General features: G+C 37.7%; 1 protein-coding gene across 1 annotated transcript; it reads right to left on the bottom strand.

The window, feature by feature from the left end:
- Positions 1 to 1,672: 1,672 nt before the first annotated feature.
- On the bottom strand, positions 1,673 to 19,555 carry LOC309811173 (protein LEG1 homolog; the record flags this gene model as incomplete). Its single annotated transcript, XM_082633773.1, has 6 exons — positions 1,673 to 1,846; positions 4,152 to 4,264; positions 12,295 to 12,533; positions 14,035 to 14,135; positions 18,912 to 19,093; positions 19,438 to 19,555. The coding sequence occupies 6 exons, from the start codon at positions 19,553 to 19,555 to the stop codon at positions 1,673 to 1,675; spliced, it is 927 nt and encodes a 308-aa protein (XP_082489899.1).
- Positions 19,556 to 23,112: the final 3,557 nt, after the last annotated feature.

Here is a 23,112-nt window from a genome sequence, read left to right as displayed (position 1 = left end):
AGCGAAAGGGTGCTGTGCCCTGAGAACTTAGTGGGCTACACTTCTATAATCAAAGGAAAAGTGGGGAGGGGAAAAAGACCACCTTCTTCCTCATTCTTGAGGAGACGTCATCGGTTCCTCCTCCACTTCAGGCGGGGGAGTTTTCTTGTCCCTATGTGGTCAAGCTGGGACTGTCATGGAGGAACGGAAATGAGCAAAAAGACGGTAACATATGCTAAAAGTGGTTAATCATCTCAGGTTTTAGTATAATGTCACCTTTTCCTTATATTTTTGTTTTTAGTGTGTGCAGAGGGGTGTGCCCTAGTAATCATAAAATTGCTGAGCTCACTGGGCAGGCAGTGGATCTCATACAACCACTGTTTTATTGTTTGGGGGCAGGTCTCATGCTTCTGTTGCATGGTTTTGTTGTTATGCAAGCCTGCTCAGCTTTGTGGTTAAGCAAACCTGCTGTCTTGAGTTACCATTAACATACAGGGGTCTCCCATACTTTTTTCTGTACTTACAATCCCCTATCAGGATTAACTATTTAATTACCTACTTTGTTCCTTTACTCCGTCCCTATCACCAGGACTCATCCATAGAATAAATCTACCCACTAATGGGTAGAAAAAGAAATTAGAGAAATTGGTTTGAATGATATGGGCATCAGAGTAGAAAAGATATACTTTAAATCTCAGCTCTATTGTTTTCCAGGGTGACTTGAGCAATTTTTCTAACCCCCTCCGTGCCTCAGTTTAGTTATTGTTAAAATGAGATTATAAAACCTACTTGCAGAATTATTTTGAGAAGTCAATAAAAACATAGATATAAAGTGACTAAGACTCTTCCAAATGAGTAGTAGGCATCCACAAAAATTAGCATACAATAACTGTGCTCAAAGATCAATGACATGCATTGTATTGTTGGTGCAGTAAAAACATCTTTGATGAGCCAAGACCATGATTAAATTTTTATTGAATCCAAAAGCACACAAAAAATTTCCTGGTCGCTGTAGACAACAGAGGCAGTGCAGCAAACACTCTCCCAAAATCTTCTACCCCAAAAATGTGAAGTAACTGTCCATTTATGAAATGTCTACACAAAACCAAACCCTCAATATTACTTGAAGACAGACAATGCTAAAAAGACAAAATAACTCCCAGTAAAAAGAGAAAAATCAACAAATTCCAGTGCCCCAGGAACACAGGCTTTGACTCCATCTCAGCAAGCAAAAAGGCAGACCACGAAAAACTGTAGGGTAGGTGAGGAGCGTAGATAACAAAGAATAGCAAGAAAAGGGAATATACTATATTTAATAGGTTATATACTACGATCTAGTGATTGTCGACTGAAAAAAAATTCATAATCTAAAAGTTGAGAGGTATGTTTTATTCGGCAGACATTCTTAGGACTTCAAGCCTGGGAGACAGCATCTCAGATAATGTTGAGAAAACTGTTCTGAGGAGGCAATGGGGGAGCCAGGATATATAGGAGTTCTTACAACAAAGGGCAGGTAGTTGGAACGTCAAAAGATTGTTGTTAATTAAAACCAGATATCTCAAGTTAAGGAATTTAGTGCTTTTTTAAGTGTGGGAAGATGCAAGAGTCTGAGCTCACTGAAATCATTACTTTGGTGTACATACACCTCAGCTATCTGGGGCCAGTGTCCTGTGTTTTCTCATCCTGCGTTTCGTCAAGCTGCACTGTTGGGGGTGGCTGCAGTCTGATGACTGCTAGATTGCAGGCATTCCTCGTTTCCATCCCGAGTTCCCTCAGGGCTCACCATCAGGTTGGCTACAATCACTGATGGCTGTGACATCCTTTGTTTACTGATACGGCAGGCAGCATTCTTAGTCCACGTGATGATCTAGAAAATTTCGTCATTATTCATAGTTCACTCTATTAATAACCAAGGAAATTTTATTTTGCTTAATGTAAATTTTTTTAAAGTATCACAAATAGAAAATATATTTATAATCACACATTTACATGTTTTATGGGGCCAGTAAGAAAACAGCACATGTTTAATGATAATTTCAGTTAATTTTCAAAAACCCAGCTTTGCAGTGCTGAGGTTGACAATAACTTTAAAATTTAAAAAAATCTGAATAAATATATTGCAGAAAATAGTCATTTGTTCTCAACTGTAATATAAAATGAACCGTATTTCAAGGTTTGCAACAGACAGTCTAGTAAGACAGACAGTCTTCTTTCTGGGAAACAAATAGTTGCTATTATGAATGAAGTAAAAAGTAGGCATATGTGTCTAAGGAGAGGGTCTGTGAGCTTGGATATCCCCAAAATAATGAACATATCAACCACTCAGATCCTGACTTCAAAACACCATTTTCCAATAAACAAAGAAGGATGCCTTTGAGAAATGGTTGATTCTAGGGTTGAGGCAGGTAAAGGAAAAGATGAGCTTGAAATACCTTGTAATTCCAGAAAGCAATGAAGTGTTTAAAAATAAATGGATATATATGTCAAAAGGGACTTCCACTAGCGAATACTAGGATAATGGACTATTAAAATATATAATAAAATATATTCACCTCTATATCTATCTATCTGTCTGTCTATCTATCTACCTATCTGCCTACTTACCTACCTACCTGCTTTTAATCTATTTATATTGAAAATCCTGAGTTCACACCAATACCTCCAATTCTAATCCAACAGCACAGGGGTTATTTTAGTTTTCACACTTTTCGTGTTTGTAACTCTCTAACAGTGAAAAAACGTTTGTCTTCCATTACTTTTAAATATGCATTTATTTAATTTTTCTGTACATAAGTCAGTCTTTCATCTATGCCACAACCTCTCTTCTGTATGGATGCCCTCCTCACCCTATTTGGGCTCCAGTGTCCCATTCTATATAGCCTCTATCAGTGAATCCCTCTGCATATTGTTAGGGCTCTGGCTCCCTAGGCTGGGTCTTTCCTCTCAGGGAATGTCTTTCTAGCCGTTTCTTTCTTTCTTCTTTTTTTTTTTTAAACTTCAATCATTCTTTGGCAGACTAGTCCTTTGTTTTTTTTAATTTATTTATTTATTTATTTTTGCTGTGTTGGGTCTTCGTTTCTGTGCGAGAGCTTTCTCTAGTTGTGGCAAGCGGGGGCCACTCTTCATCGTGGTACGCGGGCCTCCCACTGTCGCGGCCCTTCCCGCCGCGGAGCACAGGCTCCAGATGTGCAGGCTCAGTAGTTGTGGCCCACAGGCCCAGCCGCTCTGCGGCACGCGGGATCCTCCCAGACCAGGGCTCGAACCCGCGTCCCCTGCATTAGCAGGCAGACTCTCAACCACTGCGCCACCAAGGAAGCCCTCTTTTTTTTTTTTAATGGTAATTTTTCTGTTTTTTTTGGCTGTGCCAGGTCTTTAGCTGCAGCATGCAGGCTTTTAGTTGTGGCATGCGGGATCTAGTTTCCAGATGAGGGATGGAACCCTGGCCCCCTGCATTGGGAGAGCAGAGTCTTAACAACTGGACCACCAGGGAATTCCCTCTAGCCGGGATTAAATTCTGTTTTCCTGCACCTAGGCCTCCACTTTGTGAGTGCACCTTTTTCACCTTTCTTGGACTCTGGATCTCCATGCTGGGTCACCATGACTCCCCTTCTATCCCCAACTCCTATCTTGCCCTGTTTACCTATTAGATTTTGTGTGAATTATTCAGGAAAGTTAGGGAAGGGAAGGGAAAGAAAGGGGACAAATTTGGAGTCATTTATAATATCTTTCTTCCTTTCATATGGCACTATACTCAAAGTATATCCAGAATACAATCACTTATTACCATTTCTATTATGGTCCAAGATAACACCATATGTCCTCTGGATGATCACAATAGCCTCCTTACTGATTTCACATTACCTCTACAGTACAGTCTCAACTGAGAAGCAAGTTTGGTCACTCCTCTGCTCAGAAGCCTTCTCTATATTCTCCATTTCCTTCCAAGTTAAAAAAAGAAAGTCCTTATGGTGAACTACAAGAGCCTACATAATCTGCCCTTATATACCTGAGTCCTAAACGTTGGCCTCCCAAACCCATTATCACTCTGATTATATCTCCTACTTCTTTTCTCCTTGTTCAATGGCCTTTCTGCTCTTCCAAAAGCACACCAGGCCTACTCCCAACTTTCAAACTTTGTGGTTGCTCTTCCTCTTTGCCTGGAGTAGTCTTACTCCAGATATCCTCAAGGCTCCTTCCCTCTCCTCCTTCACATCTTTGCTGAAATATCTCTTTCTTAGCAAGACATCACTGATGAACCTTTTAAAATTTAAGTGCTCAATGTCGGCTGAAAAAAAATGCACAACCTAAAAGTTGAGAATTATGTTTTCTTTGGTGAACAAAGGAGGATAAGTATCTTCCCAACACACACCTAGATGCATCATATTTAAACTGATGGAATCCGAAGATAAAGAAAACATATTAAAGGACACCAGAGAGACAAATTACATGCAGAAGAATAAAGATTCCAACAGACATCTCTTCAGAAACTATACAGATTACTATAGATTGAAATCTGTGTGCCAAAAAAATATAGATGAAAGAAATAAAGACATTTTCAGTAAAACAAAATGAAAATAAATGCCACCATCACCACGACCGTGAACAATACTACTATCAACAACAGAGAATTCATTACCTGCAGGACTGCATTAAAAAGATATTAAAGGATGTTCTTCAGACACAAGAAATTTGATACCAGACAGAAGCTAAAAAAATAATGAAGACTGCTAGATATGATTTAAAAAAGCAAATATAAATTTTGCATGCTTATTAGTAATTTCTCTAAAAGACAATTGACATTTAAAGAAAAATGATAGCAATTTGTTTGTATCATATGTAAAAGTAAAATTATGACCATAGCACAAAGAAGAAAACAAAATGAGAATATTCTAGTACCACACATGCGGTAACACAATATTACTTGATGATAGACTAATTAATTATGGTTGTATGGTGTAATCCTAAGAACAACCGATTTATTATTTTAAATAATTTGTACTTCTAAAGTGATATGAAGTAAGCAAATAGTAGAGATAAAATGATATCATAAAAAATACTCTGCAAAAAAGGCAAGAAGAGGTAAATGTGATTACAAAGAAACATGCCTCTTTGTGATTGGTAGATTTAATCCAAAGATTTAAAATTATGTTAAATACAAATGGCCTAATCATAAAAGTTAAGGGCTGTCACCTGAAATAAAAATGCACCGCATGAGAGCTGTGAGTTCAGTTTTATTTGGGGACATACCGAGGATTATAGCCCAGGAGACAACCTCTCAAATAACTCTGAGGAACTTCTTTGAAGAGATAGGTGGGGAGGCCAGTATATATGTAATTTTGGTGAAGGGGTACTTGCAATCAAGCACACATTTTGGTAGAGGTTACTGCTCATCATGGGAGACAGATATCTCAGTTAATGATTTAAGTGCTTTTCTAAATATGGGAAGATGTGAGAACCTGGGTTTATAAAATCTTCTCCTGAAAATGTTTAACTATCTGATGGCCTGTTCTTCCAATTTTCCCAGAGCACAGAGTGCCTTGTTCTTGATCTGCACCCTGAATTCTTTCTAGGTTGTATTGTAGGTCAATGACTGCAGTGGCTAATGACTCAATTCTTATAGAACCGGGTGGCAAGCAACCTTCATTAGTTGGCAGAATTATGATTGTTTTTTCTCTGGATAAAAAAAATCAAGACCCAATTATATGGTGTAAACAGAAGATAGAGATAAAAAAAAATGTAATATAAAAAGACAAGATAGGGCTTCCCTGGTGGCGCAGTGGTTGAGAGTCTGCCTGCCAATGCAGGGGACACAGGTTCGTGCCCTGGTCCGGGAAGATCCCACATACCGCGGAGCGGCTGGGTCCATGAGCCATGGCCGCTGAGCCTGCGCGTCCAGAGCCTGTGCTCCGCAACAGGAAAGGCCACAACAGTGAGAGGCCCGCATACTGCAAAAACAAAAAACAAACAAAAAAAACAAAACAAAACAAAAAGACACGATAATTAAGAGAGTCATATGGTAAGAATTCTAGTCTCTAAAATTTTCTACTTAAGTTTTATTTCCTGAAGCTATAGTGCAAATATGAGAACACTAAAAACATGGAAAGCATTTTTGGAGTTATCTTTTATAAATTTTTTAGACTACATATGTATATATATCCCATAAACTTAATCATTATTGTGAAGTTTAAAAAATAATTTATCTGAACCAATAAATCACTTCAGAGTTTTTCATTATTTGATCTGAACCTCAGGTGAGGGTGGGCATCTGCGTATAGTTTGTATATTAAATGTTCAGTCCATATGTTCCTTTCTGAACATAGCCCACTCATTCTCTTCATAAAATGGATCAATTGCCAATTATTTTTACTCTGTTACTGTATTAGTCTTTGTTCACAGCTCATTGTAGCCCGAGTGCAAAACTAACAGGAAAACCAATACAGAGGGTACATTTCACCAAACAAAATTTATCTCTAGGTAGTTTGTGTTTGGACAAGGATAGGTCAGTTAGTTATGGGCTGCGAGCCTGTAATGAGCTTTGGGCAGAAATAATGAGTCATGTGCAAATAGAGTAAAGGAAGCCAGTTTATATATAGCAAGGGAAGAAAAACTACAATGCACAGTGATAAATGGAAATGAGCTCTCCTAAAGCTCAAGAAATATAAAAAGTACTTTACTTGGTATCTGATGATTTTTTTAGCTGTTAGTTCTGATATCCAATGACAACCGTTTGCTCTTTCATCCCACTGTTTCAATGCAGTAGCATTCTTGTACTCCACAGAAATCCTCCAGCTTTTTTCCTTAATTTACTCCAGCTATTTCACTCCACAAAACTAAATTACTCTAATTTTAAATTTGTAATATAATTACTAATCAAGATACTACCAACCACCATTTCTGATATGAAATAGAACAGTTCCTATTGTATTAAAGCCATCAATAGTAAAAACATAGTATATTACTTTGTGATGATGAAACTTATCATGTGTTTATTGCACTGCAACTGTGCCATATTTTCATATCTATCCTTGAATACATATAATACAGAGATAATCTTATGAATGCTGTGGTAGCAGAAATAATGGTTCTGAAAAGATATCCAAGAATACATGAATATGTTGACTTAGATGGTGAAAGAGATTTGCAGATGTGGTTAAATTAGGATCTTGAGACGAGAGACTACCCTGGATTATTTGGGTGAATTCATTCTGATCATAATGGTCCTTATAAGTAAAAAAAACGAACACAGGAAGGTCAGAATCAGAGAGAGGTTTGAAGATGCATGGTACCGGCTTTGAGGATGCAAGAAGAGGCCATGAACAAAGGAATGAGGACACCTTCCAGAAACTGCAAAAAAGAGAGGTGATTCTCCCCTATACCTTCCAGAATAAACTCAGTCCTGTTAACATCTTGATTTTTGTCCAGAGAAACCAATTTCAGACTTGTGATCTCCAGCGCTGCAATGCAATTTGTGTTGTTTTAAAGCCTCCAAGTTTGTGATAATTTGTTACAGCAGCAAAATGAAACTAATACAAATGGTTTAAAATATTAGCACATGAAGATTTCTATGAATGGTAGAGTTGCTGGAGTTCACTATGGGTATATTTCATGGTTCTAGATTCCTGGAGTTTGTATTAAAGTAATAATTGATTTTTGATATAATTAAGTGTCTTGTTCATCAAACGTGTGTACTCTGTGCCACAATTACTGTGTTGTATGTATTATACAGAATGCTCACTACCATCTGGTTATTGAATTAGTCAACCTTTATAACGAAAATCTTGTAGACTCTTCATTAATCTTCTTTATGTCTATAATCTTAATTTTTTCAACAGGAATATTGAGGTACAGGGAAATTTGATTAGTTGCTCTAGGTTCAACTAGCTGACACCAATTGGAAAATGGCAAGAGCTTAGCTACAAACTCTAGTCTTTCTGATGTTAATGCCAATGTTATTTCACCAAGCTCAATTTATTTATTTTATTTTTCCAAATAGTTTGCTAGTGGGTATACTGTGCCTGTGGATGGAGTCCTATGTAATCTTGTGTAAGCAGGCTTCATAAAAGCTTTGGAAGGAAAGTCACCAAGAGGACTAGCAGTAGGCAGAGCCACCTTCTTGTGTATTATCTCTTCTTAAAGGAGAGAAATATTGTCCTCTGTGACCCTGAAGTATTCCATAAAAATGAAGTATCCCATAAAATATGAACTAAAAAAATCTGAACATAATTTAAAAAATTTTTCAGAGGGAACATTGCTAAATCAGGTAATACATTCTAAACCAATAGTTCATTTTTAAGCACTTTAGAAATTCAAATTCACTATTCAGATTTTCATTTAAAATATTCTGCCTCTTGACTTCTGTCCACGAAAATCTATTCCTCTAAATTTCATGAAATTAATTTAAGTAGAATAATATCCCAAAAGTCTAATCAGCATTTTATTACATTTATTAACTTATCAGCATTTGCCAGTTATTCAACTGAATCTATACTGGACAGTTAACACTTTAGTTATTATTGGAGAACACTGTTCCTTGAAAATTTATCATTGTGGATTTTTATTTTATTATAAATTTCCAGGAGCATTTCGTTAAAACAATGAAGAATGAATTCCAAAATCTCTAGAAACAGTTTCTTGTAACTTTTAACTTCATTAAAATTTTCCATATAACGAGAGACAGTTTTCCTAGAAAATTTAAAGACATTTAAAAGTTGTAGGTAAAATTTTAACTTTGATCCCAAAAGATGAAATTATTTCAAACAAAATTCAATTTAACAAAATTCATTTCGATTTCAATTAGTATAAAATTAGCATGTTTTCATACATTTTAAAATAAAAGATGTTTTGCTCTTTAAAATTATGTTATGCCTTCATATTCAAATTTATAAGATACATAAGTAACTGAAGAGAATAGTGGATACAGCAGTGATTAAAAGAATAAGATCCATAAAAAAGTGAAGTGATATTTTTTGTATATTAGACTATTGCAAATTTTAAAGTTTGCTAATACTCATTTTTGGTGTCTATGCAGAAATATGAACCTTAATAAACAGTTTGTGTGGGTTTTTTTTTTGTTTTTGTCTTTATTTTGATAAGAACATAATCTATACCACACTCTTTCATTGCCATTTGGCAATACCTGATCATAAATTCATTCCCAGTAATTTAATCTGTCACCATTCCAACAAATTAAATTAATGAAAGTAGACATCAAATGTCACTTTGCATTGCTTAAAATTGGAAAGAATATAAATCCATTCAGTGGAAAGTTGTGTATTATTTAAAGAGAATGATGTCTGTTAATATTTGTTGACTTGCTAATATCTAAAATATACATGATTAGTTAAAAATATATAGCATAGAACAGTGCCATACATATAATCTCTTTTATACAAATACAGAGTTTTTATCAAATAATTTATTCATTTATTTATATTCACTAGTTCATATAACTATTTTTGTAGAAGTGGGCCCAAAACTTAAATATATGTAAGTATATATATCAGGCAAGAAATCATGGTATGGAGGTTAAGTGATGATGATGGAGAAGGTAAGTTTTATTTGCATTTAATAACTTTCTGTAGTGTTTGAATTTTAAATAACAGACATATACTGAATATATTTTAAAAATAAGGAAAATAATAGTCATAAAATGAAATGTTATTATGAAATAGAAAAAAGTAGTAACGGTTGTGAATTTTGGGTAGACCAAATATGTCAGAATGGATTGATCAGTTAATGAACAAGAAAGAGGATACAGAAGCCTTGAGCTTGGCCTATTGCCCTTTTTTCTTCTATTAGTTCTCTGTTGGGAAAATCATATTTATTTCCCATTACTTTACTTTATGAGTAGTTATTTCCATTAACATACCTGGACTTTTGCCCTACCCCTAATTCTTCTACAGGAGGTCCTTGACTAGAATTGGTTAGAACTTACACATCAAAGTCTCAGGAGTCAGGAATCACTCTTTTCCCCGTATTTTTCCACATTAAGAGTGAGGCAGGGCAGCCACACAAGCAAGTGGTATAATCTGCAGACTAAACTTTCCCTTGCATGACTTTTCCCAAGTTTGGTTAAGGTAAATAAATATTTTTTTTAAATGCCAAAGTAATGGAGACTTGAAGTCACAAAAATATCATGGCATAAAGGCTAAAATACAAGAAAATTTAGTGCAGTTGCTAGTGTAAAGAAAAATCTTAAAATTTTTTATATCAAAAATGTAGTTGAATATTATGTTAAAAAGTTTAATATGTTAACTATGAACCAGACATGTTCAACTGTAAAAATATTTTGATTAATGATATTCTATTTATTATTATTTTGTCTATACTTGAATTAACTAAAAATATCTGCCAAGGTTTTCAGCACAGTTTCTGAATTCTGAGCATCAGTGGGAACATGCAATTACTAGAGGAAGTGAGGAAGCTAGGTAACTTGTTTAACTGTGTTCCAATTTACTGTTTCTTTTCTGCATCTTTTTCTTTTTTATTGTAGCCTACAGTGAATTCAAAACTCCTTAACAAATCCAAAGCTAATTTTAGTAAAAGTAGAGCTTACAAAAATTTAGAAATATTATAATTTTTAAATGAAATAAACTCTAACCATTCATCTAATCCCTCATTCTTTACATACTAAGAAGTTCAAGTTTGTTAAATCATCTTGACCTAGATTTTACTTTCTGTGTCTGACAATGTGGCAAAGATGACCGGCAATTCAACAGATTTTGAGATTCCCCTATCAGTGGGGCTCAGACAAGAATGAACTTTCCCAAGTGCCTCCCATCCTCCATCCAGTGGGGCTGTATTTTTGCCAAAGGTATGTGAGATAAAGTTATGCTTGTCTCTTCTAGTCCTAGGCCTTTAAAAGAGGGTCTCTCTTTAAGGTCTCTAATTCCTTTGATTTTTGTACTGAGCATACAATGGTGAAGCTGTAAAGATTGACGAGCCACAGATTGAAGGATCCTAAGTCCCTGAATTACCATGGAAGAAAGCCTCCTTTCAATTGAGTAAACATCCTGAATCATCATGTGAGAGAGAAATAGAATCCTATTGAGTTTTGCCATTATAATTAAAAGTTTATTTATTCAAATATCGTGTTACCCTAAGTAACGCATACACAATTTTAAATTTACAATGCATTCATTTTTATTTTGACTCATATCTTCTTTCTGAATTTGGCTTTAGGGAATAGAAATTAGGTATATGTGTATATATATATATATATATATATATATATATATATATATATATATATATATATATATATATATACACACACACACATATATATATATTTTTTTCCTCAATAGAACAAGGGTAAATGGTAAATAGTATCTGGGAAATTGAATGATACAGTAATTTTCGAATTTACCATTATGTGATTTCTTCTGTTTTCCACTATTAGTAAGTCTAGGATTTGGAAATTTTGGAGAAATATACCTCCTCCAAAACCAGAAATTTAGGGGGTCAGATTTTTTTCTTTATGTCTATAATCTGTAGAACTGGCTGAAGAAAGTTCACATAACAAAATTATTTCATGGCAAGTATCATTATTATATTTATTATGTTTTTCATTTTAAAACAAAATAAAATAAAATAGCAAAACTTATCCAAGAAAGAAATAGAGATTTCTCTTATCTCCTTGTCAAACTAAAATGTGGTGGTACTGACCTGCTGTTTTTGTGCAAAGACCCCAGAAGAGAGGACATGCTAAGTAAGGGAGGGCCTATAATATGTCCCATTAAATGAAATCCATCATAAGCCCACAAAGAGGACTCCCCTGGTGGCTCAGTGGTTAAGAATCCGCTTGCCAATGCCGGGGACCCAGGTTCGATCCCTGGTCCAGGAAGATACTACATGCCATGGAGCAACTAAGCCTGTGCACCACAACTACTGAGCCCACGTGCCACAACTACTGAAGTCCGCATGCCCTAGAGCCCGTGCGCTGCAACTACTGAGCCCGCATGCTGTAACTACTGAAGCCCATGCGCCTAGAGCCCATGCTACACAACAAGAGAAGCCAACACACTGAGAAGCCTGTGCACCAAAACGAAGAGTAGCCCCTGCTCGCCACAACTAGAGAAAGCCTGCATGCAACAACGAAGACCCAACACAGACAAAAATAAATTAAAAAAAAAAAAAAGCCCACAAACGTTATTGTGAAAACTTTGAAACAGATACGTACAGGAAGTCAAAATTTCTTTCTTTAGACGATCTGTTGTAAGGATTCATAATTATGATTCTAGTGATATTTCATTACCTATGAAGTCAACACAACATATAGAATTTACAAAAAAATAAAGTCTCTGTGTCACCTACCTGTATACTTATACACTTTGTGGAGAAAATTTAGACCAAGCAGGACTGTGTTCTGAAAGCCTGTAGAGTCACTGATGAAGGGGGCTTTATCCCCACTAACAAGCATTTGTGTTGGCAGGCCCTTCTGGAGACAATATGTTCTAATCAAAGCTGAAGGGAAGAGGGGTGGAGCTAAATAATCCACAAACAAAGCCCTGCTGCTTTCAAACTCTGCTTCTTGTTTACAGCAATGTTGTAACCTAATAGACAAGTGAGGGGAAGTATGCATTTAGAATTAGTCTACTCAGAACTCTGCCAACTGAACTTATAAAACAGCTAATTTCTTCAAAACTACATTATTCTAATTTTTAGATTACAGACTGTAAAAATGTGGTATTGATTTAGCCCCTAGATTTGAAGCTTTGAAGAGATGTTCTTAGAATTTAAATCTAGAAATTATCATCACAGAAAATATGGACTTTTAGTCAAATGTTTTGCCTTTTTCTTAAAACATGCTCTACTTGAATAAACTCTGGAATGTAACCAACTCTCATTGTTTCAAAATGTAAAGATATAAATCAAAGAGGATTAGCAATTTCTGCTGGATTTGGATATCTCTTTAAGGACACGATTTTCATTTCAGGTAACCACTGAAAAATGAAATAACATATGGAGAATTTTTCCTGATTTTCAGGTAGTTTGATATTTTTTCCTAATGATATATACTAGACAGACAATTTTTCTCTTTTTTTCAGGTGTACAACATAATGATTTGATACTTGTGTATATTGCAAGATGATCACCACAAGTCTAGTTAACATTAGTCACCCTACACAGTTACAGATTTTTTTCTTGTGATGAGAACTTTTAATATCTACTCTCTTAGAAACTTTCATATACACAATACAGTACCATTAACTATAGTCAACATGCTGTACATTATGTCTTCATGACATTTATTTTATAACTAGAAATTTGTACATTTTGACCCCTTTCCCTCATTTCACCTACCTCCCGCCTCTGGCAACCACCAATCTGTTCTTTGTGTCTACGAGCTTGGTTTTTGTTTTTTGGGGGTTTTGTTTTTAAGATTCTACATATAAGTGAGGGCACACAGTATTTGTCTTTCTCTGTCTGACTTATTTCACTTAGAGTAATGCCCTCAAAGTCCATCCATGTTGTTGCAAGTGGCAAAATGTCCTTCTTCTTTATGGCTGAATAATATCCCATCGTGTATATATACCACATTGTCTTTATCCATTCATCTGTCGGTGGACACTTAGGTTGTTTCCATGTCTTGGCTAGTGTAAATAATGCTTCAATGAACATGAGGTGTGCATATATTTTTTTCAAATTAGTGCTTTCATTTTTTTTTTCAGAAAAATACCCAGAAGTGAAATTGCTGGATCATATGGTAGTTCTATTTTTAATATTTTGAGGACTCTCCATACTGTTTTCTATAGCGGTTGCACCAATTTACATTCCATTTTCTCTTCTTATTGACAAAGAAATTTTAATTTTTAATTTGTAATGAATAATGTTATCTCTGTATTATTTGTATCACCTGGTCTGGAAATATACTTACTTATAAAATACTTTCAAGTTTTATCCAGTAAAATGTTTTCTTATCAGTTTTATCTTTATCATAATACTTCCCGATGGTTGACATATAGGTAAATTGAAAAAGATTTCAGTGAAAAAGATAGTGTAAGATAGAAAGATAGTATAAGATTAAAAAGATAACTTTAGATCCATTCTTATCTATTGTGAAATTTTTGATGAGCAACCTTCAAGGATGAGACATGTGTAACCCATAAGTACTTCAAGAGGTCATCAAAGTTACTTGAATATGACTTTACCTGCTATCCAAGAAGGAAAATGTTATTAATATTTAGGCAATTATAACAATCCCTCTTTCTGAAAATCAATTCTATTTATAAATATAATTTTTCAATATTCTAAATGAGGGGAGAACATTTAAGAGTTAAAGTATAAGAGACTTAATGCTTAATTCTCCCCAAAGAGCTTAATATTAGCTATATTGATTACTATTATTACTGAATCCATTTGAAAGAAATAAACCATATGATTTTCCTTTTTCATTTCTAATTCTATTGATTTGAGTCTTCTCCCTTTTTTTCTTGATGAGTCTGGCTAATGGTTTATCAATTTTGTTTATCTTCTCAAAGAACCAGCTTTTACTTTTATTGATCTTTGCTATCGCTTCCTTCATTTCTTTTTCATTTATTTCTGATCTGATTTTTATGATTTCTTTCCTTTTGCTAACTTTGGGGGTTTTTTTGTTCTTCTTTCCCTCATTGCTTTAGGTGCAAGGTCAGGCTGTTTACTCGAGATGTTTCCTGTTTCTTAAGGTGGGATTGTATTGCTATAAACTTCCCTCTTAGAACTGCTTTTGCTGCATCCCATAGGTTTTGGGTCATCGTGTCTCCATTGTCATTTGTTTCTAGGTATTTTTTAATTTCCTCTTTGATTTCTTCAGTGATCACTTCGTTATTAAGTAGTGTATTGTTTAGCCTCCATGTGTTACAGATCTTTTCCTGTAATTGATATCTAGTCTCCTAGCATTGTGGTTGGAAAAGATACTTGATACAATTTCAACTTTCTTAAATTTACCAAGGCTTGATTTGTGACCCAAGATATGATCTATCCTGGAGAATGTTCCATGAGCACTTGAGAAAAATGTGTATTCTGTTGTTTCTGGATGGAATGTCCTATAAATATCAATTAAGTCCATCTTGTTTAATGTATCATTTAAAGCTTGTTTTTCCTTATTTATTTTCATTTAGGATGATCTGTCCATTGGTGAAAGTGGGGTGTTGAAGTCCCCTACTATGAATGTGTTACTGTTGATTTCCCCTTTTATGGCTGTTAGTATTTGCCTTATGTATTGAGGTGCTCCTGTGTTGGGTGCATAAATATTTACAATTGTTATATCTTCTTCTTGGATCGATCCCTTGATCATTATGTAGTGTCCTTCTTTGTCTCTTCTAATAGTCTTTATTTTAAAGTCTATTTTGTCTGATATGAGAATTGCTACTCCAGCTTTCTTTTGATTTCCATTTGCATGGAATACCTTTTTCCATCCCCTTACTTTCAGTCTGTATATATCTCTAGGTCTGAAGTGAATCTCTTGTAGATAGCATATATATGGGTCTTGTTTTTGTATCCATTCAGCCAATCTGTGTCTTTTGGTGGGAGCATTTACTCCATTTACATTTAAGGTAATTATCGATACGTATGTTCCTATTCCCATTTTCTTAATTGTTTTGGGTTCGTTATTGTAGGTATTTTCCTTCTGTTGTGTTTCTTGCCTACAGAAGTTCCTTTAGCATTTGTTGTAAAGCTGGTTTGGTGGTGCTGAACTCTCTCAGCTTTTGCTTGTCTGTAAACGTTTTAATTTCTCCATCAAATCTGAATGAGATCCTTGCTGGGTAGAGTAATCTTGGTTGCAGGTTTTTCTCCTTCATCACTTTAAATATGTCCTGCCAGTCCCTTCTGGCTTGTAGAGTTTCTGCTGAAAGATCAGCTGTTAACCTGATGGGGATTCCCTTGTGTGTTATTTGTTGTTTTTCTCTTGCTGCTTTTAATATGTTTTCTTTGTGTTTAATTTTTTACAGTTTGATTAATATGTGTCTTGGCGTATTTCTCCTTGGATTTATTCTGTATGGGACTCTCTGTGCCTCCTGGACTTGATTAACTATTTCCTTTCCCATATTAGGGAAGTTTTCAACTATAATCTCTTCAAATATTTTCTCAGTCCCTTTCTTTTTCTCTTCTTCTTCTGGAACCCCTATAATTCGAATGTTGGTGCATTTAATGTTGTCCCAGAGGTCTCTGAGACTGTCCTCAGTTCTTTTCATTCTTTTTTCTTTATTCTGCTCTGTAGCAGTTATTTCCACTATTTTATCTTCCACCTCACTTATCCATTCTTCTGCCTCAGTTATTCTGCTACTGATCCCATCTAGAGTATTTTTAATTTCATTTATTGTGTTGCTCATCGTTGCTTGATTCATCTTTAGCTCTTCTAGGTCCTTGTTAACTTTTTCTTGCATTTTGTCTATTCTATTTCCAAGATTTTGGATCATCTTTACTATCATTATTCTGAATTCTTTTTCAGGTAGACTGCCTATTTCCTCTTCATTTGTTAGGTCTGGTGGGTTTTTATCTTGCTCCTTCACCTGCTGTGTGTTTTTCTGTCTTCTCATTTTGCTTATCTTACTGTGTTTGGGGTCTCCTTTTTGCAGGCTGCAGGTTCGTAGTTCCCGTTGTTTTTGGTGTCTGTCCCCAGTGGCTAAGGTTGGTTCAGTAGGTTGTGTAGGCTTCCTGGTGGAGGGGACTAGTGCCTGTGTTGTGGTGGATGAGGCTGGATCTTGTCTTTCTGGTGGACAGGTCCACGTCTGGTGGTGTGTTTTGGGGTGTCTGTGGCCTTATTATGATTTTAGGCAGCCTCTCTGCTAATGGGCGGGGTTGTGTTCCTGTCTTGCTAGTTGTTTGGCATAGGGTGTCCAGCACTGTAGCTTGCTGGTTGTTGAGTGAAGCTGGGTGCTGGTGTTGAGATGGAGATCTCTGGGGGATTTTCGCCGTTTGATATTATGTGGAGCTGGGAGGTCTCTTGTGGACGAGTGTCCTGAAGTTGGCTCTCCCACCTCATAGGCAAAGCACTGACTCCTGGCTGCAGCACCAAGAGCCTTTCATCCACACGGCTCCTCAGTTTGGGATGATTCGTTGTCTATTCATGTATTCCAAAGATGCAGGGTACATCAAATTGATTGTGGAGCTTTAATCCGCTGCTTCTGATGCTGCTGGGAGAGATTTCCCTTTCTCTTTGTTATTCTCACAGCTCCCGGGTCTCAGCTTTGGGTTTGGCCTCGCCTCTGCGTGTAGATCGCCGGAGGGCGTCTGCTCTTCGCTCAGACAGGACGGGGTTAAAGGAGCAGCTGATTCGGGGACTCTGGCTCACTCAGGCCGGAGGGGAGGGAGGGGTACGGAGTGCAGTGCGAGCCTGCGGCGGCAGAGGGCGGCGTGACGTTGCACCAGCCTGAGGCACGCCGTGCGCTCTCCCGGGGAAGCCGTCCCTGAATCCCGGGACCCCAGCAGTGGCGGGCTGCACAGCCTCCCCAGAAAGGGGGTGTGGACAGTGACCTGCGCTCGCACACTGGCTTCTTGGCAGCGGCAGCAGCAGTCCCAGCGTCCCACGCCCGTCTCTGGGGTCCACGCTTTTAGCCATGGCTAGCGCCCGTCTCAGGAGCTCCTTTAAGCAGCGCTCTTAATCCCCTCTCCTTGCGCACCAGGAAACAAAGAGGGGAAAAAAAGTCTCTTGCCTCTTCCGCAGCTCCAGACTTTTTCTCGGACTCCCTCCTGGCTAGCCGTGGTGCACTAACCCCTTCAGGCTGTGTTCACGCCGCCAGTCCTCTGCATGCGCTCTGACCGAAGCCCGAGCCTCAGCTCCCAGCCCCGCCCGCCCTGGCGGCCGAGGAGACAAACCTCTCGGGCTGGTGAGTGCCGGTCGGCACCGATCCTCTGTGCGGGAATCTCTCCGCTTTGCCCTCCGCACCCCTGTTGCTGTGCTCTCCTCCGCTACTCCGAAAGTTTCCCCCTCCGCCACCCGCAGTCTCCGCCCGCGAAGGGGCTTCCTAGTGTGTGGAAACGTTTCCTCCTTCACAGCTCCCTCCCACTGGTGCAGGTCCCATCCCTATCCTTTTGTCTCTGTTTATTCTTTTTTCTTTTCCCCTACCCAGGTACGTGAGGGAAGTTTCTTACCTTTTGCGGGGTCTGAGGTCTTCTGCCAGCGTTCAGTAGGTGTTCTGTAGGAGTTGTTCCACGTGTAGATGAATTTCTGGTGTGTTTGGCTCTCGCTCTGGCTCTCGCTCTGGCCCTCGCTCTGGCTCTGGCTCTCGCGCTCTCTCGCTCTCGCTCTCGCGCGCTCTCGCGCGCTCTCGCTCTCAACCGTATGATTTTGAAATGCTCAGAATTTTATACTGTAGTATTTCATTTACTTGTTTTTCTCTTGCCATGCAATGAACTTTCCACAAAGTTTTAAAAGTCAAAAATGGGAGGAGGTATAAGAGTATTTTCACCTAATCTTATGCAGCATAATGAACAAGTTCTCTAAAGGGAAACCTGATCTTTCGTTGTTTACTCTCTCACCTGTGACACTTCACTTTGGACATCAACATTTGATTCTGATTGTCAGATTATCATTTTAGTCAGTGCAGGTGATGGTTTATAAAGTGAGTTGAAATAAGCTGATCAAATTCACCTCAATTTATTCCCTAGTAGTATTTATAGAGTTTACTGCTCACTTGACCTGAAAATGTGATGAACATGCACTATGAAGACATAATTTCTACAGGTTTTGAATATAATTTATTTGGTGTGAAAAGAATGGATAGGGCAGTCTTAATATTAATGTGGGTGCTAATGAGATAGGATGTCATGCAGTAATCTACTCATATTAATATTGTTGTCATCCTAATAAAGATTTAGATACTAGAACTTTATTCCTTAGGAACATACTGTTCAATGCATAAAAAATCTTACATTAAATATTATTCAAAATTTACCTGGCTACTCTCGAAGAGTATTACTTAAAACCCTAAAAAAAACCCTGCCAAAACCTGGTAAAATTTATTCCATTTTTTCATTGTATCTGGAAAGGATGAATAACAGCTAGAAACATTATAACAAAAATTCATCTGATCCTTGGATGGTGGCAGAAAGGTGACATTGTATGATGATATTCCCATCATGCCAGAATCAACCACAGCAAGGAAGAGTATTACAGAGAAATAATTAAGGTCTGTATAAACAAAAAGTTATTAATGTATTACAAATTTTGTAATTTGTCCTATGTAATTTGTCCTACTTTTGTCCTATGTATTTAAAGCAAGTTTTGAGGTTACTAGTTTTCTCTAATTGATATTTTCATAATTGGATAAATTAACTACTAATTTTTAAAATACTATCTAAAACCTCATGTCAAAACATTCACAATATTTGGGTCAAAGAGATTTTTCTTTTTTTTTTTATTTTTGTAAAAGCAGTAGTTCTCATTTCTATTTTCGTTTCTATAATTGGGATGCTAGATTGAATTCTTTGAGGAAAGGTCATCAATTTGAGTTTTGATTGTTACCTTAAACTCACCAGCCCACCAACCGTCCACAGAGATACATAGATGATCCCCAGATTCATGGCCACAGTCTGCCCTTTGGGTGGGATCAGCTAAAGAGAAAGGATCAAGGGCTGGGTTTACAAGGCTCATTTTGAAGCTGTAGATATACTAGATACATTAGGTTTACAGAAATGCACAAAATATTTTTCTTTTAAAGAATTGTGTCAGCCTTCCCATCACTGTTGTAAAAAAATTAATAAACAGAAACCCAGGGCTTCCCTGGTGGTGCAGTGGTTGAGGATCTGCCTGCCAGTGCCGGGGACATGGGTTCGAGCCCTGGTCCAGGAAGATCCCACATGCTGCCGAGCAACTAAGCTCATGCACCATAACTACTGAGCCTGCACTCTAGAGCCCGCGAGCCACAACTACTGAAGTCCGCGTGCCTAGAGCCCGTGCTCCACAGCAAGAGAAGCCACTGCAATGAGAAGCCCGCGCACCGCAACGCAGAGTAACCCCTGCTTGCTGCGACTAGAGAAAAGCCCGTGCGCAGCAACAAATAACCAACACAGCCAAAAATAAATAAATAATTTTATTTATTAAAAAACCCAACAGAAACCCAAATTAGATTAAATTAAATTAAAATTTGGGAGACCAGAATGGAGAGCTCTCACACCTTGCAATGATAGCAGATCCCAACAGGAAGAAGAAAAACTCCTTTTCTTTCCTCACAAGGATTCAGCCAAGGAAAAGCCATGGACTCTTTGCTTATTATAGCCCTACCAACTTCCTTTTTCTTCTATAAAAGTGTGCTCCTTCCCTTGCCATGCGGGCACTTGCATGTTGTTTTGCATGGTTGCAGACCCTGAACTGCAATTCTCTGCTGATCCTGAAAAAAACCATATTCCATAGAGAAATATTTGGCTGTCTATTTATTTGTTTATTTGGTCAACATTTTGGCGGTCCACGCAGGGACCTGAGAAGATCCTCAAAGGCTCTGGGCTTGTGGGCAAACAGGTGTGGTACACACAACTGACCCCATTATCACTCACTGCTTTCTCAGTGACCCTGGAGCTTGAAGGTATGTCTTTCTCCTAGATCTGAGCTCATGCTCTCTTTGTATTTGATGCTCTGTAGGCTTTATTTGGGATCTATTTTAAGTGTCGTCTTTCTGGTTAAGTCCTTGTTCTATATGCAAGTACCTGTTTGGCATTTTGGTCTGATTTTGAGATTAGACTGTTTCAACTGAAAAGCCTTAGACCCATTCTTTTGGAACAGGGGAAAGAATCCCTTGCTTCACTGAAATCGTGTTGGTTTTTTAGCCTTTGACATATTCCTTTGGAAAGGGTTATTTTCTGGAAATTGGCTGAAAAGACTTTTGGCCTGGTTTCTCTGAGACCAAGCTGTTTTTTAACATTGGCTGGTATTAGGCTTGCAAGTTGTTTGAGCTGTAAGCTGTTCAAGCTGTTTGAAAATTGTTCTTTGATCTCAGAGAGGCAGCAGTTAGTGGTCTTGAAACAAGATCTTAGTTCCCTGCCCAGGAAGTGAACCTGAGTAGCCTGGATGAAAACCAGGAATCCTATCTGCTAGACCACCAGGGGCTAGAGGCTAGAAGCAAAGTTGCCCTGGCTCTTGCCCCCATTTGAAAGCAAGAATATTTCAAGGAGGCAAAAACTGCAAAAACAGGTACAAAGTTTATTAATAGAGACACAGCACAACATGTGGGAAAGCACACAAAGAGTTTATTTAGACAGAAGCAAAACATGAATACACACCTGGAGAGAAATGGTGTGGGTATCCTCCTTAATGAGGAGGAGTACAGTAAAGAGAAAGTCAAATCATTTATACAGGGGCAGTTCTTCTGAGTTTTTGTTTTCCTCTGTCCAATTATCTCATTTCTTTTCTCATATCTGACCTATCTTAGGGCCCTATCCAATATGTGCACACATCTTTTTGCCAAGATGGATTCCAGCGGAGGCTTATGGGAGGCTTTAAAACACCTACTATGGGATGGTGCTCCCTCCCTTTCTGACCCCCCAAGGAGCCTTTCAGTTGGGGAGGTTTCCTTGACCTCAGGAGTGATAGATGTGGTCATCTTATCTCTTTACTCCAGCAGGGCTCAGCCCCTGCCACTAATTTTGTCCTTGGAGTGTCAGGGAAAACAAAGCTCCGATTTACTCCACTTGACAAACCCCAGCTGCTCAGCCCTGGGGCCCATCTACCGCCTACCTCACTTTCACTCTAAAGAAAAACCTCTGAGAAATGGGATCCCAGTTACCTAAGAATTTTGAGAGTGCCCTCTGCCCTCCCCCCGGACTCCAGCCAATTTTATATTTAAAAACAGTGGTCCTTCCTCGTGCACATTTGCAACTAAATGGATCAACCTGGCCAAACAACAATTTAAAATATCCATGGCCATTATGGGGAATTTTTGAAATCTCCATACAATTTTCTTAAAACCAAATTGGACTACAATAGCTTAAAAATTTCCAGAACTGAGTGAAATGCTTATTTCAATTGGTATTTTGAGGCTTCCCAATATTATTGGGAGTCTAAAATTGTATCTCTGCAAATTAAGATTTTAAGATGAACTGAGACAAACAATTCAAAAAAGATAAAATGTCTCCCAAAGCCTCATGCTCTTCTCCCTTGGCTCCTCCTTCAGCACCACCTGTCTCTTTCCCCAGCTCTCCCTGTCCAGACTCCACCTCTCATGCCATCATCCCCTTTCCTTCTACACCACCCACACCTCCTCTATACCCTCAATTCCCCCACGCCAACTCTGTCACCTAACTTCCCCTTTCTCTGAAATTCTCCCCATTCCCTTTTCCTCTGAACTTGTCAGAATCTGTCCCTTTAAAATTAAGCCTTCTGAGGATCCAGAGAGCAAACCCTCCATTTCTTATATTCCCTGCACTAAATTTGAACTGCAAGTCATTGTCAAATCTTTTCCCCAAATAACTGAAGATCCTCACAGATTTGCTAAGGAATTTAATATTGTCATTCAAACTTACCAAACTGGTTTATCTGACTTATATTAGCTAGTTCATATGCTTGTTGGTGAAGACCAGGCTCAGCATTGCATAAAACCTGCTAATAGGGAAATCCTGAAAGATCTCTAGAATGACAACGGGGAGATCAGCCCACTAACTTACTATATGATCAGGCTCAAGCTATCTCTAGGTGACTTCATCAAGCAATTTCTAGGGTTTTTCTAAAGCCTGTTGATTGGAACAAAATTCAGCCTTGCACACAAAAATCTGATGAACATATTCATGACAATTACAACCAACTTCAGGTTGATTTTAAAGAAAATTCTGGCCTTCCTTTAGATGTTGATTCCACCTGGGTAGTTTTTAACTCTATGTTTATTCATGAGTTGAAGTGAGACCTCTCCCTTATAGTAAAAAGGACCAGGATGGAATAGGAAACTAGGTCTACTCTAGAGTCAGTTAATCTGGCCAACCAGCTGTCTCATATTCTAGATGAATCACCTCAAAGGAAGACTGCCAAAATTCTTCATCTTCAACTCCAGGAAATGAAGGCTCTTAAATGAAACAAAATCCTCCCAGTTTCATTTATTATTGCAATAAGCCAGGACATTGGAAAGAGATTATTATAAATGTAAGTGTTTTATGAGACTTCAGTCTTCTAATCAGGCTTTCCAGTGTCCTTCTGATTCTCAGTGATGGGGCTTTAAGGAATTACGT

The sequence above is a fragment of the Mesoplodon mirus genome (genome assembly GCF_964341445.2).
Source record: "Mesoplodon mirus genome assembly, chromosome: 10".
Lineage (NCBI taxonomy): Eukaryota > Metazoa > Chordata > Mammalia > Artiodactyla > Ziphiidae > Mesoplodon > Mesoplodon mirus.
Note: the sequence above shows the minus strand (reverse complement) of the source record. Positions and strands in the feature narration are given on the sequence as shown.